This window comes from Coffea eugenioides, chromosome 2, assembly GCF_003713205.1.
Source record: "Coffea eugenioides isolate CCC68of chromosome 2, Ceug_1.0, whole genome shotgun sequence".
Taxonomy (NCBI): domain Eukaryota; kingdom Viridiplantae; phylum Streptophyta; class Magnoliopsida; order Gentianales; family Rubiaceae; genus Coffea; species Coffea eugenioides.
The window spans coordinates 17,295,195-17,308,376 of NC_040036.1; the positions used below are offsets into that span (position 1 = coordinate 17,295,195).

Sequence of the window (13,182 nt, forward strand, 5' to 3'; positions counted from 1 at the left end):
CTTCCTGTCAAATTGGAAAGAAGGAGAGGACTGAGGAGGGGTGGAATGAGTAGGGTTTTCTTAGGGAGGGAGGGATATGCTTGAGTTTTACGGCAAAACTACAAGCGGGTTGGGTCCGCCAAATTAGGAAGATTTTACTTTCTAAGGCAATTGGCTGTGCCGGCCGCATAAACCAACCACATGACCTAATTTGGATTTGGTAATTAGCTGTTTAAATTAGAAATGTGAAGTTTACCGCAAACTAATCTTAAGCTTGTTCACAAATGACAAAACCAAACGAGGATGATTTGAATTACTCTGCCTATATATGCTTATTAGGGTAACTAAAAACAATCACTTCAGATATTCTTTTTTCTTCTAATTTGCGTTTTGCATATTATACGAGGCCCTGCTGTGAAGACATCATATATATATATATATATATATATATAAAAAATAATTGGCTATTACAAAAAAAATCCGGTACTAGCATGCATTGTACAACTGTGCTTTCAACAAGATGGAGCATCAAATACATCATATATATATCCCAGTACATGTGTACGTAGAAGAGGAATGATGTATAGGAACAGTAGTAGCTTCATTAATCCTACATTGATTGGGAACAAAAACCTGGCCCTCCCGTTGGTATGGTGCCGATGAAGGAAAGAAAATCTATGGAGGATATGACACTGACCCACAACAACAAAAGAAGAAAAAAAAAAAAAGAAGAGGCAACAGAATTTGTGATGTCAAGTGGAATAGCTAGGAAGGGAGAATATGTTGAGGACCTCGGAGATACTGATTCTTCTAGAAACACAAAATATTATTGTCATTGTTATTGTTATGGTTCATTGTTTCGTTTTTCCTGCGGTTCCTAAGCGGACAACACACTAAAGTTCTTCAGCTATTTGCAAGTTCTATAGGCCAACTGGCACGACCCCACCCTTCCTGAAGCTTATAAAACGCACGCACTCCTGCCAGCCTCCTTGCACAAAGCAAATCACCCCTTGCCCTCCGTTTAATTTACTAAGCTACAGCTCTCGCCCCTTTTTTTTTTTCCTTCTACTTCTAGTAGTACGTACTAGATCCATTTGCTCATTATTCTCTCTCCATTTCCTAACCTTCTTTAATTACCTGTTTGCATGGCATCAAGCTCAATTTCCTCCCGCAGCACCTCATCATCAGGTTCTTGGACCGTAACACAGAACAAAGCCTTTGAAAAGGCTTTGGCCGTGTACGATAAGGACACACCTGACCGCTGGTCCAAGGTGGCCAGGGCCGTTGGTGGGAAAACCCCAGATGAGGTGAAGAGGCACTATGAAATCCTTGTTGAAGACATCAAGCAAATCGAGGGCGGTCATGTGCCCTATCCCAACTACAGGACCGCCGCTTCAGGTAACTAACACCGCTACTACTGCTACTGATCATCAGAAAAGCTGCATCCTATACCAGCTACTCATAACAACCATTAATTAAACTTGTCTAATTTTTTCAAATAATCCATCCCCATTAAAATTCTTTCTAATTCCTGCATTATCAGCAGACATAATTGCAGCCATATTAATTAATTAATCTATATTGCGCTTTAAACTAGCACCAACAGACTCGAGCCATGGACAGGCTCATGTACGTTGTTATGTCAACCGCCGTATATGAACTAGCTTGCAGTTGTAGGGGCTTAGTGAAGATATGAGATTTATCTTTGTCATGGCGCACAAGCCCTTGGATGGGACCTTTTGGGAGGGATCAGGGAATCATTTTACATAGATTTCCAAAGTAGAATAATGCGTACTAAGACGACTTTTGGACAGTCGACAAATTACCTAGTACTTCTCAATAGATGATGTGATTTATCTTCACGGTACTACTTTCTGTTCCAGAAGCTACTGTATTTTTTTTTTTTTTTTTTTGGTTGCCCCTACGTACCTTGCCCTTTCTACGTGCAACTACTAACTATTTCATGAAACCCTCTTGATTTTTGTTTTCTTCTTCCTTTTTTTTTTTTTTTCGCACTACCAAAAAGAACTTGATAGACAGTTAGAACGAAGTTTGCGTGTGGATGAGTCATGAAGTTGATAAGAATGTCTTCTTTTTTCTTTCAAAAAAAATAAAAAAAATTTGAAGTATACACCCTAGCTAGGCTTACGGACTCACCACCTCACCATGCAATGAAAATTAATTAGGAACAAGAATCATTAGTAGCTAGTAATCGTAAATTTTGACTATCAAACTTTAGAAAACTAATAATGACCAGTTACACATATATATATATATTGACATGCAGGGTGAAAAGCCTGGAGCTCTGGTGAAGCACAGAAGGCGTCCAGTCGTGAAGAAATTAAGATGCAAGAGTTCATTATCATTCAGCTCTGTTCTAAACATGCATGGATGGAGTCTTTATTCAAAAAAATAATCAAGAAAAGCAAGTAGAATATTTGTGTAATCCCAGTCGTACTATAGTACGAGTACTTGCAGTATTTTCTACCTTTGATAAGAATGTCTTGTAAAACGTGGAAGCATTTCGCTTTCATTATTTTCAGTAATCAATTCCAGTCGTACTTATTACTACTAGTAAATCAATTACTATATAGCACACCACTCTAGTTTCCTACAGTTTGATTTAAACAGTACCTGGGCAAATTTTCAGTTGCGGTCCGCTGATGATGAGAAGCAACTGCGAAAATGAAGTAGCTGCATAATCTACGTAGTTCATAGAATGGATGATACAGCAGCACAGCCTGATCGTTATACCATTTGAGTTTCAGTACTTAAATCTTAATCTGTCCTCGTCCTCATCATCATCATCATCATCATCATCAAGGTGTCCATAAAAAAAAAAAACCAAAAGTTATGCGTACGTGGGATTTCTACCTGTTTTGGGGTCCAATATTATACGTCCCTCCTGTGTAAAGTCCGAAGGAACTCTTTTCAACAACAATTTGAGCACAGCCCTAAGACAGACAGCATTGACGGAGTCCTTATTTTATTTGTACTCGATCACTTCTTCATATGTCTATTCAAAGAGAAACCTAAAAGATTTAGTATTAATTTACTCAGTTTAAGATCTAGTCGCGTTGAAGATTTTTCAGCTTAATAATTGATTCTTGTGAAATTAGTCACATTTTACAGTTATTGTTGCTAATTTTGACAGAAAAAAAATATTTTCCGTTGTTAGAATTTTAGGACGTATTCCCTTTTTTCAAAGGATATTTGTTTGAGTACCCGAAATACACTATTTATTAATTCATTCATTGATACAATATAACAGCTTTTTAGGCAAATCTAAATGACACTTCTTCTTCTTTTTTTTCCCCTTCTTAGTCGATCTACTATCAGAATTTCCGTCACAATAAATTTCAAACAGAACGTTGAAATTTTTGTTACTAAACTTGAGGACAGCCTGCGTTCTCATGAGATTGAAGTCGACAGACAATCTCAGCTACCGCTTCGAGGTAGCAGCAGTTAGGATATTAGATAAAAGAGTACTTGAAAATTAGTACTGTATTATTACGGGCGCCATCTTTTCACTTTTCATTTTTCGGGGCGTCAACAACCCCCACATGCAGACATTGTTGGCATTGGCGCTCCAATCTCTAATCCAACTGCCTTCCCTTACGAACTGGTGAACAACTGACACCAAAACCGGGCATTGTATTGCATAACAGGCGTTGTGTTTCTACTAAATACTTTCCACCCCCCTTCAATCTTTCTTTCAGACATGATTTTCAAAACACAAATAAATAAATCATACAGAAATTTTTTTTTTTTTAAAAATAAATAGACTTTGTGTTTCTAGGAAATCCCTTCAACTACCTTTCATCTTTCAGACACCCTCTATGAGGCGATGGTTGCCCATCCAAACATTGGGTGGAACATTAAGTACAATTCAGAAGTTATAGATTAGTCGCACTCCATTGTTTTATAATAGCATTTTCATTATCAATTTTTATCATGTAATTTTCATTTATTAGATTACTATATGATGAAAAAGATAGTTAGCGAGAGTACCATTATTTAAAAAAAAAAATAAAATAGTGCAATCAACATTTTTCTAATTTTTCCAGGCCGTATGACGCATCTCAGCTTTAAAATTTTCCGTATGTAGTATTTTGCTAACTGCATCCAAGGAAAAGTATTCGTCCTTTATGATCCAACAGATCATCAAGCACACACTGCACGAGTTACAAAACTGCCTGGTAACTAATTTCGAAGCTATTTACACAATATATGAACATACAACACCGCACACGCAAAGTCAAAGGCTTGAAATCAACTGTATTTTTGCAAAAAGGACACTAGAAACCCAACCAAATTTCATCTCATGACCAGCCCCAGTCCAGGTCAATATGCAATTTAACAAACGCTATCAACTCCACCATGTTAACTCAGTGATATAAATGACAAACTAACTCAAAATGGGGAAGATGGACGAGTCTCCCATTTCAGACAGAAAACACACATCCACAGAGTGGGATGTGCGCCCAACTGTAAAGTCTTCCTCTTTTATTTGACATCAGGCTGTTAATACAAAACTTGCGGGACATTTTACTCGGACAATGATGTTCGAAGGGGCAGTGAGCTTTCAACATTAGCAGTCTCTGCGTTTCGCTCTGCAACAACTTTTGACATGCCAAACATCTGCACGAGGTCAAAATTAATATCAACAATACTAGTAATTAGACAAAGAATATTCATAATTCGCGGTTCAAGAAGTTCCTCATAGGATTTGGTATAAGGAAGTGGACTAAAACCTTTTTTATTGTCTTCTGAAAGCAAGTTTTGTGCTCATCCATTGAAGCATGCATGAACTCATCTATGTGATCCTTCAAACCTTCCAAAAAGGTTGCATCTTCATTCTTCTTCTTTCTGCAAGAAGTCATGGCTTGAGTTGGAGCTTTGGAGGATGGCAGCTTTTCATTTTGGCTACTTTCAGCTGCCATGGTACCTGGTGTGAAGCTTTTCCCTAAAGAACTATGACCATGCCACAAAAAAAAAAAATGTTAACCCTAAGGTGTTCACCGACAAAGTAAACATGGTTAATTCATTTTTCTTACAAGTACAAGTGTCAATCCAGAATAGCATTAACTCAACAAGGAGCAAATATTCGTTTACCTAGGAAGAGCTTAGCATGTATTTGTTATGTTTATCAACAAGATTCTGAAAGACCAGATACCCAAGGAGTTCCCACTTCAAGTACAATAGAAAGGAAATAGGAAACAAGAAAGTGGAACTGTTTCCAAATAGCAAGCAAATTGATTTCAAGATTCACAGACCTTCTGCAGCTGATCACATAAACTCAAATCTAAGCAAAAGAAAATCACCTAGCCCAAGTCTAAGATCGGATAAGCTCTTAAAATGCATTAGGCAAGCCTATATTGTACACAATTCCCACTACCTGGTCAACCTTATCTAGTTGTACCAGTTCCAAACCACACAACTAAATATCAAACATTTGAATAAGAATCAGCATATCGTCAGGTGAAACCAACAAAACTACAGAGCATTTAATAATGCACTGCCGCAAAACCAACAGGCTACATGGTATTTAATATTTCACAGGATCGAACGTCAATAATCAAATTAGAGAAAACCATACTATAACAGGGCCACTATAAATTCACAAATTTGTGAACTGATAACATTCTCAGTCGACCAAATCCAAGTATGTAAAGCCATACAACGATCAAGGTGCTTCCCTGACCAATCAACACTGTCCCTGTTCCCGCTCTCATAAGCTCCTAAACCTTTTAGAAGTGGGAATGCAAAGAAATGGAAAGCATCATGTAATTTTTTCAATAGAAGCTAGAAAAAGAATAGTAACCACATGCGCCTCATCTTGGGAAGCATCGGACAAGTCAGACAACCCAACTAAAAAGTTGTTCGCAGATTACGAACAACGAAATTTTGTCGGACTTTTAAATTCTAGGCAACTTAAAGAAACGAATCCCTCATGATGGACATCGGGAAGAAGAAGCCCGAGAGGATAAAATTATAGACAAGATAATTCAAAAAATCTTTCTCATCTAACCGTGCCTTCGAGCCCAGCTACAAGTTAACAAGCCACAAAAAAGCAATAGCAAGTATTAAGGAACAACACGCATATCAACTATTTGACAAAATTCCGCAGAGGCTTACAGAGAATGCAAACAATATCAATAGACTCAGATTTCTTTACGAGACTTCAATTTTTTCCTTTTACTCTTCCACTTCAACTTGAATTAGTTTGTTAGGGGAATCGCTGACAGATTGCGATAAAACATAGTAAAGGATTATGCATGGAAGATTTGCGAACCTAAAAGGAGAAGCACCAAAAAATTAAGAAAAGCAAATGAAATTATTCGCATTAAGGGATAGAAAACGAGTACCTTTCAGATCAAATTGAAGCAATTGGGTGAGCTTGCCTTCTAAGTTCTAACTAACTTCGGAATCGATAAAAAAAAAAAACCCCGGCAAATATTAAAAATCGTGCGAGAATGCTCTGTGGAATAAATAAATAAAATTATATACAAGAGAATAGAGGTGGGGCTGATCTAGTCTCCACGTGTTGAAAAGTCAGTGGGCAGAAAAAAGCCGACATTTTGTCTGATTGGGTGTCGGCTTAAATTGATTAACGCCCCGGGCGTAGAGTAGTATGTCCCGGCTTGGAAAACAAGTTTGGAATCCCTTCATTGGACCTACAATTGGGCTTGGCGGTGGGTAATGGTCTCCCGTTGGGCCGCAGCCCATTGCCTTCACTCGGACTAGGTGAGAAAGTTAAAAGTTATTTTTGGAAATTTGATTTTTGACGTCATGGCAGAATTCCAAACACAAAAATCCTTTTTCATCTTGCTGTGAAAAAAAAAAAATGTATGTATAGGAGTATGTATTTGTATTGTAGTGAAACGACACAAAAAAAAAGAAAAAAGAACTATTTCGAACCTAAACAGTTCTCCACAGGTTTGTATGGTAAGGGGGATGGTCGAATACAATATTAATATTTCGACTTTACCAAAAATTACCTTTAAAGCAAAATAACGAGGAGTAATCAAATAACGAGGAGTACTTTTTGGAGTGTTATTATCAAACAAACACATTCACTTTTCAGGGACCAAAAAAAAAAAAAAAGAGAACAAATTCAAACCTCAAAAGTAAGTAGAAAAGATCACACTTTCAATTGGAGAGTGAAGTGAACTTTTTACTCACACCATTATCATACTCCTTTTTTTTTTTTTTGGGGGTGGAGGGGGGAAAGGGTTGAAATAACCATCCATCATCATACTCTCATACGACACAGAATCGGATTGGAGAAGACTTTGGCAAACCGAGATAATTGCACAAAACAATCATCGAGTGGCACAAGTCATGGAGTCAACAGTTGACGAAAAGAAGGAGAATTTTAATATTAAGTCAACAATCAAGGACAATTAAAGTATTGTTTGTATGGTAAGGGGGACGGTCGAATACAATAATATTGAACGAATGGAAAATTGGAGAAAACAAGGAATTAATGATGACATTTCCTACACCGTCAAACTATTGTTGACCATGTAGCGTAAAAATCTCTCCTTTTCTGTTTTTTTTTTTTTTATTATTTGAAAAAAACTATACTACATGTATCAAGTGAAATCTTTGTCTCAATCGAACCTCAAAATAACCAAAACGGAAGACTCCAAAATGCTGGAATTGTCAATTGTTTTTTTTTTGGGAAGAAGAACTCGTAACCTTATTCCATTCCAAGAAAGAGCGAGCATAGAACTGCTCTCATATATACTAATACAAATCATTCCAAGTGGGCTTAGAGTTAGAGATCAATGGGAGATGACCATAAACAGCGAAGAGTGAGGAGGGTAAACAATTACTAGTAGCAGTAGCAGAGCTAAGAATAAACCTGACAAATTAAATTAAAAGCTTTAAAATTAGTAGACGCCTCCTCCCTCCATTTCCGCTATTTCTAACCTTCTTCATCAATGCTCGCTCGGTGTCTGCTACTACTAGATGGTTACGTACCATCACCATTTTGCTGATTCCAAAAAAAACTAGAGTAGAGTAGAGTAGTCCTCAAGATTGTACACTTCTCATCCAATGCCTTGTTATTGACTGACTCTGGCTGTTGTGCAGTTGTTGTATCTACCTTTTCCAGACGGCCAACACCCCTTTCCTTCTTTCCAGATCCGTCCTCCCCTCTGTACCTACTTAGTCACAGCTAGCACACCCGCAACACACACTCCTCTACTTCATAGATCACATAGCACACGCACACTACATATAATACCTAGTCGACAGCAGCCCATCCTCCCCCCCCCCCCCTCCTTTATTATTCACCCTCGGCCTCATCCCCCCCACAAACCCACCCACCACATATTTGATTATTTGAAAGTGCAACAATCCCACAACATAACATTAGTTACATAGTTACATTACATTACAACCCCAAAATCAAAACACAAAACCCAGAACCAAAAGCCATTACTGTCCTGCAGTAGTATGAGCAATCACAACGAGGCGGCTGACGGTAGCCTTTGCTGTTCCGGTGCCGATCCGGTTGTTAGGATTAAAAGAGCTCGAAAAGGGCTTCCAGATTTTGTCCAGAGCGTCAACCTAAAGTTCGTTAAACTGGGATACCACCATCTCATGTCTCACTTTTTGACGCTGTGCCTGCTCCCCCTCATTGCCATCACACTCCTCCAAGCCTCCCAGATGAACTATCAAGACTTCCAGACTCTCTATCTCCAACTCCAACTCAATCTCATCACCGTCCTCCTCGTCTCTGCCATCATGGTCTTCGGATCCACTGTTTACATCATGACCCGGCCTAGATCCGTTTACCTCGTCGACTATGCCTGTTATCGTCCTCCTGATCATCTCCAAGTCAACTTCAACAAATTCATGGACCACTCCAGGCTCACTGGAGATTTCGACGAGTCTTCTTTGGAGTTTCAGCGCAAGATCTTGGAAAGGTCTGGTCTTGGCGTGGAGACGTACTTGCCCGAGGCAATGCACTGCGTCCCACCCCGACCGTCCATGTCCACCGCACGTGAAGAAGCTGAGCAAGTCATGTTCGGCGCGCTTGACAATCTCTTCAAATCCACCAACGTCAAGCCTAAGGACATCGGTATTCTTGTCGTGAATTGCAGTTTGTTCAATCCCACGCCTTCCCTCTCTGCCATGATCGTCAACAAGTACGGATTAAGAGGCAATATTCAGAGCTTCAATTTGGGGGGCATGGGCTGTAGTGCTGGAGTTATCGCAATTGATCTCGCTAAGGACATGCTCCAGGTTCACCGGAACACATACGCAGTAGTTGTCAGCACCGAGAACATCACCCAGAACTGGTATTTTGGTAACAAGAAATCAATGCTGATCCCAAATTGCTTGTTCCGTGTGGGGTGTGCAGCCACGCTATTGTCAAATAAGGCATCTGAGAAGAGAAGGGCCAAGTACAAGCTTGTCCATGTGGTGAGGACTCACAAAGGGGCCCAAGACACGGCCTTCAGGTGTGTTTATCAGGAACAAGATGACCATGGGAAAACCGGGGTGTCCTTATCCAAAGATTTGATGGCTATTGCGGGGGGTGCCCTCAAGACCAATATCACGACGCTGGGGCCTCTGGTGCTGCCCATCAGCGAACAATTGCTCTTCTTTGTGACCCTTGTGGCCCGGAAGCTCTGCAATGACGCCAAGATCAAGCCGTATATCCCAGATTTCAAGCTTGCCTTTGACCATTTCTGCATTCACGCTGGTGGGAGGGGCGTGATTGATGAGCTCGAGAAGAATTTGCAACTTTCACCAATTCACGTGGAGGCCTCTAGGATGACTCTGCATCGATTTGGGAACACTTCTTCTAGCTCGATTTGGTACGAATTGGCATACACTGAAGCTAAGGGGAGGATGAAAAAAGGGCATCGAGTTTGGCAGATTGCCTTTGGGAGTGGATTCAAGTGCAACAGTGCAGTTTGGCAGGCTCTCAGGAATGTGAAGCCATCTCCAAATAGTCCATGGCAAGATTGCGTCGATAGGTATCCTGTTGAGATGGCCAACTGATTAACCGTCTAGCAATTGATAATTAGTATTTGATCAAGCTACCATCACCAACAGTTGTGTGTCTGACTGGTACTTCTATAGATTTCCACGAAGATTGGACAATAATTTAAGTAAGTAGATGATACTTGTACTACTCATTAGTAGTAATTGTTGTTATCCGATGTGAGCTTGGGGTTTGTGTCCTTTCCAAAACTTGTCAAGTAGTAGTTGTAGTACTATCTCATTTTATGTGGAAGTTGTTCGAAAATGTTGAATTTGGCGCGACCGAAATTGCACGATTTCCCCCAGCATCGCGTCCTTGTTATACGCTTGAGGGAAACATGACAATATATATTGGAAAAATTGCAGAAACCTCCTCTAAGGTTTCTGACACTTGTATTCACATCTCCTGTGGTTTAAGAAATTGCACGGACTTCCCTTGAACTTACTGATTTTTTGCATATTCAGTCCAGGCGATTAAAATATTATTTTAAGGAGTGAAATGAAAAATTTGTGATAGATTTGCCCTTTGTGCTACATGCCAAGTAGTATTAGTAAAGGAATGACAAAATACTACAAATTAATTAACAATTAATAAACTTTAAACGGTGTAGTTTATAGGTAAATAGGCATTACCTATTAATAAATTTGTATTTACTTTCACATATTTAATTTTTGTTAAATACAAAACCTACCAGTTTCCCTTTCGTAAAAATATTAGTGCAACACTTTTTCAATTTAGTTACAAACATTTATGTATTTAACATAAATTGAATGATTCAGAATAAAATACTCATAAAGAGCCAATACTCTGTTCATGTAATGGAGGAAAGTCATAAAGAATTTATACTTTATGGATAATTTCTTTTTTTAAAAATATTTAATTTATATTAAATATATAATCTACCAGTTTCTTTTTTTATAAGAATATTACTGTAACATTTGTTGAATTACTTATAAACATTGATGTATTTATCATAAATTAAATGTTTGAAAGTACAATACTCATAAAGAGCTAATACTTTGAATAGGTAATGCCTTTTTACCCATAAACTACACTTTTTAAAGTATATTAATTGTTAATTGATTTGTAGTACTTTGTCATTTCTTTGTTAATAATACTTAGCATGTTGCACAAAGGGCAAATATGTTACAAATTTCTCATTTCACTCCTTCAAACAATATTTTAATCGTTTGGACTGAATATGCAAAGAATCAGTAAGTTCAAAGGAGGTCAGTGCAATTTCTTAAACCACAAGGGAGGTGAGTGCTAGTGCTAGAAACCTCAAGGGAGGTTTCTGCAATTTTCCCATGTATATTAGACAATTCTTTTTTTTGTATATTAGACAACTCTGGCAGCCCAAGAAAACCGAAATGCTACAGCAATACCCCGTAATTTTGGACAGTTGTACCGGTACGACACTTTAGGATAATTTGGAAATCTGTACACAATTTTGATTCAATATCCGACTGCGTCCACATAAACTTCAACAACTCTTACCATCATGTAGTATTATTATGTTAACTCTTTCTGGGGTGCATTGCAGGTTATCTACTCTTTGGTCAAGAAGTTACTATATTAAAAAGAATTTTTTTAAAAAAAAAATCATTTTACAGAAAAAATTCACTAACCAGTACAGCGAGTTATTAATTCGATTTGCTGCACAACAATAAATCATATAGTCTTCGTTCTGAGAAAACTAGTAGTAGATGTGCTCAAGTGTTTAAGACTGAAAATGGAGTTACTCTTCTACCCGCAACAGAGCCCCGTTTCTCGGAAAAAAAAAAACCAAAAAATTGTGTCTGTCTTTCCTTTGCAATTATGATGAACTTGGTAAGAGATCTGTTGTCTAATACTTACTATATCAATCATAATTACAAAGCCATACCCAAAAAAAAAAGGTAAAATATACTCACCCTATTGATCAACTTTTGAACGGTTTAAACTTTTCTTCGTTTTGAAAAGTCAATAACTATTGTCCAAAGTGTACATATTTTATTGCAAAGTGTACTTCTTGTATTGTTTTTTTTTCAAACTTGTGTTGATTGACAAATCAAGGCGGAGGATAACTCCAATAGAAAAGAATCAGATGGATGTTTCATTTACTAGGACCAGACTTGTATTTTGAATTCGATGTATACTTTTCAATACAACCATATTAAAAGATCCATTCTCCTGCCCGGGAGTGGATCGATAGTGAAAATTTCTTTACTCCGTCTATTTCTGGTCAAATTAGCTTAAGGTACATGTGGGTACCACCTCGGCTCTTTATTCTCTTCAAGGACCTCGTCTTTACCTATCCGAGGTGAAGGATCGTCCTGATTAATAAGCTTATCTCCGCTCTTACCTCGAGCATGGTTATGGACCTCGACACTTGACTAGGGTTGCAAACGAACCGAGTCGAGTCGAGTTTTGGACTTATCGAGTCGAACTCGACTTAAAAATGGGTGAGCTCTAGTTCGAACTCGAGCTCGACGAGCCTATAAGAATTGAGTTCGAGCTCGACTCGATTAAAAAAAGCTAAGCTAGAGCTCGACTCGTTAAGGCTCGCGAGTTGATGCTCAATTTTTAGCTCGCGAGTAGCTCGATTTGTGAGCTCGAATTTTTGACTCGTTAACGGCTCGTTAGCTCGAATTTTGGGAATTAATGTAACAAAAAAAAATCATTTTATCAACTAATTCCTAACCAAATTATGAGCATAATCATAGCTTACAATTCATGCCTATAATTGACCATAATTTTTCACATTATCATAATAAAAAAAGGCCTACAAATTTTTCACTAAATACAATCATAAATTTAGAAATACATGCCACATAAGTCTAGAATTTAAATGCCCAACACTTCATACAAGTTCAACATCCTCGGTCACAAAATTTAATATAAAAAAATAAGTAAATAACAACCAAAAGCAGGCCAAGAACTTCTTACTACAGAAACTTATTGAATTACAAATTACAAACTAAGCACAGTCATTGAAGTCATTGAAGTCACGAACTTCTTCTCTTCTTAGAAATGTCAGAGGATTCATAGTCCCAGCTCCAACCTGCTCAATACGTCCAAAAATAAATAAGTGCCAATCAAGAAGCTATACAAAAACATCACTAGCATTCATTGGCTGCTCTTTCAGACCTGTACTCACTGAACATATAACTAAACTAATCAAGAGGACTGAATCTAGTACCTAGTTGAATGAGGAA

At 38.1% G+C, this 13,182-nt stretch overlaps 3 protein-coding genes across 3 annotated transcripts; 2 read left to right on the top strand and 1 right to left on the bottom strand.

Annotated features, from left to right (window-relative positions):
• Positions 1 to 962: 962 nt before the first annotated feature.
• On the top strand, positions 963 to 2,558 carry LOC113763502 (protein RADIALIS-like 1). Its single transcript, XM_027307333.1, has 2 exons — positions 963 to 1,377; positions 2,267 to 2,558. The coding sequence occupies exons 1-2, from the start codon at positions 1,125 to 1,127 to the stop codon at positions 2,269 to 2,271; spliced, it is 258 nt and encodes an 85-aa protein (XP_027163134.1). The 5' UTR covers positions 963 to 1,124; the 3' UTR covers positions 2,272 to 2,558.
• Positions 2,559 to 4,103: 1,545 nt separating this feature from the next.
• LOC113763501 lies at positions 4,104 to 6,452 on the bottom strand. Its single transcript, XM_027307332.1, has 3 exons — positions 6,348 to 6,452; positions 4,734 to 4,953; positions 4,104 to 4,620 (listed from the first exon to the last, which is right to left on the bottom strand). Exons 2-3 carry the CDS (start codon positions 4,920 to 4,922, stop codon positions 4,528 to 4,530), a joined length of 282 nt encoding a protein of 93 aa, XP_027163133.1. The 5' UTR covers positions 4,923 to 4,953; positions 6,348 to 6,452; the 3' UTR covers positions 4,104 to 4,527.
• A 1,953-nt stretch (positions 6,453 to 8,405) lies between these two features.
• LOC113763500 (3-ketoacyl-CoA synthase 4-like) lies at positions 8,406 to 10,425 on the top strand. The gene has a single exon (XM_027307331.1). It carries the CDS (start codon positions 8,446 to 8,448, stop codon positions 10,000 to 10,002), a length of 1,557 nt encoding a protein of 518 aa, XP_027163132.1. The 5' UTR covers positions 8,406 to 8,445; the 3' UTR covers positions 10,003 to 10,425.
• The last annotated feature ends 2,757 nt before the right edge of the window (positions 10,426 to 13,182 follow it).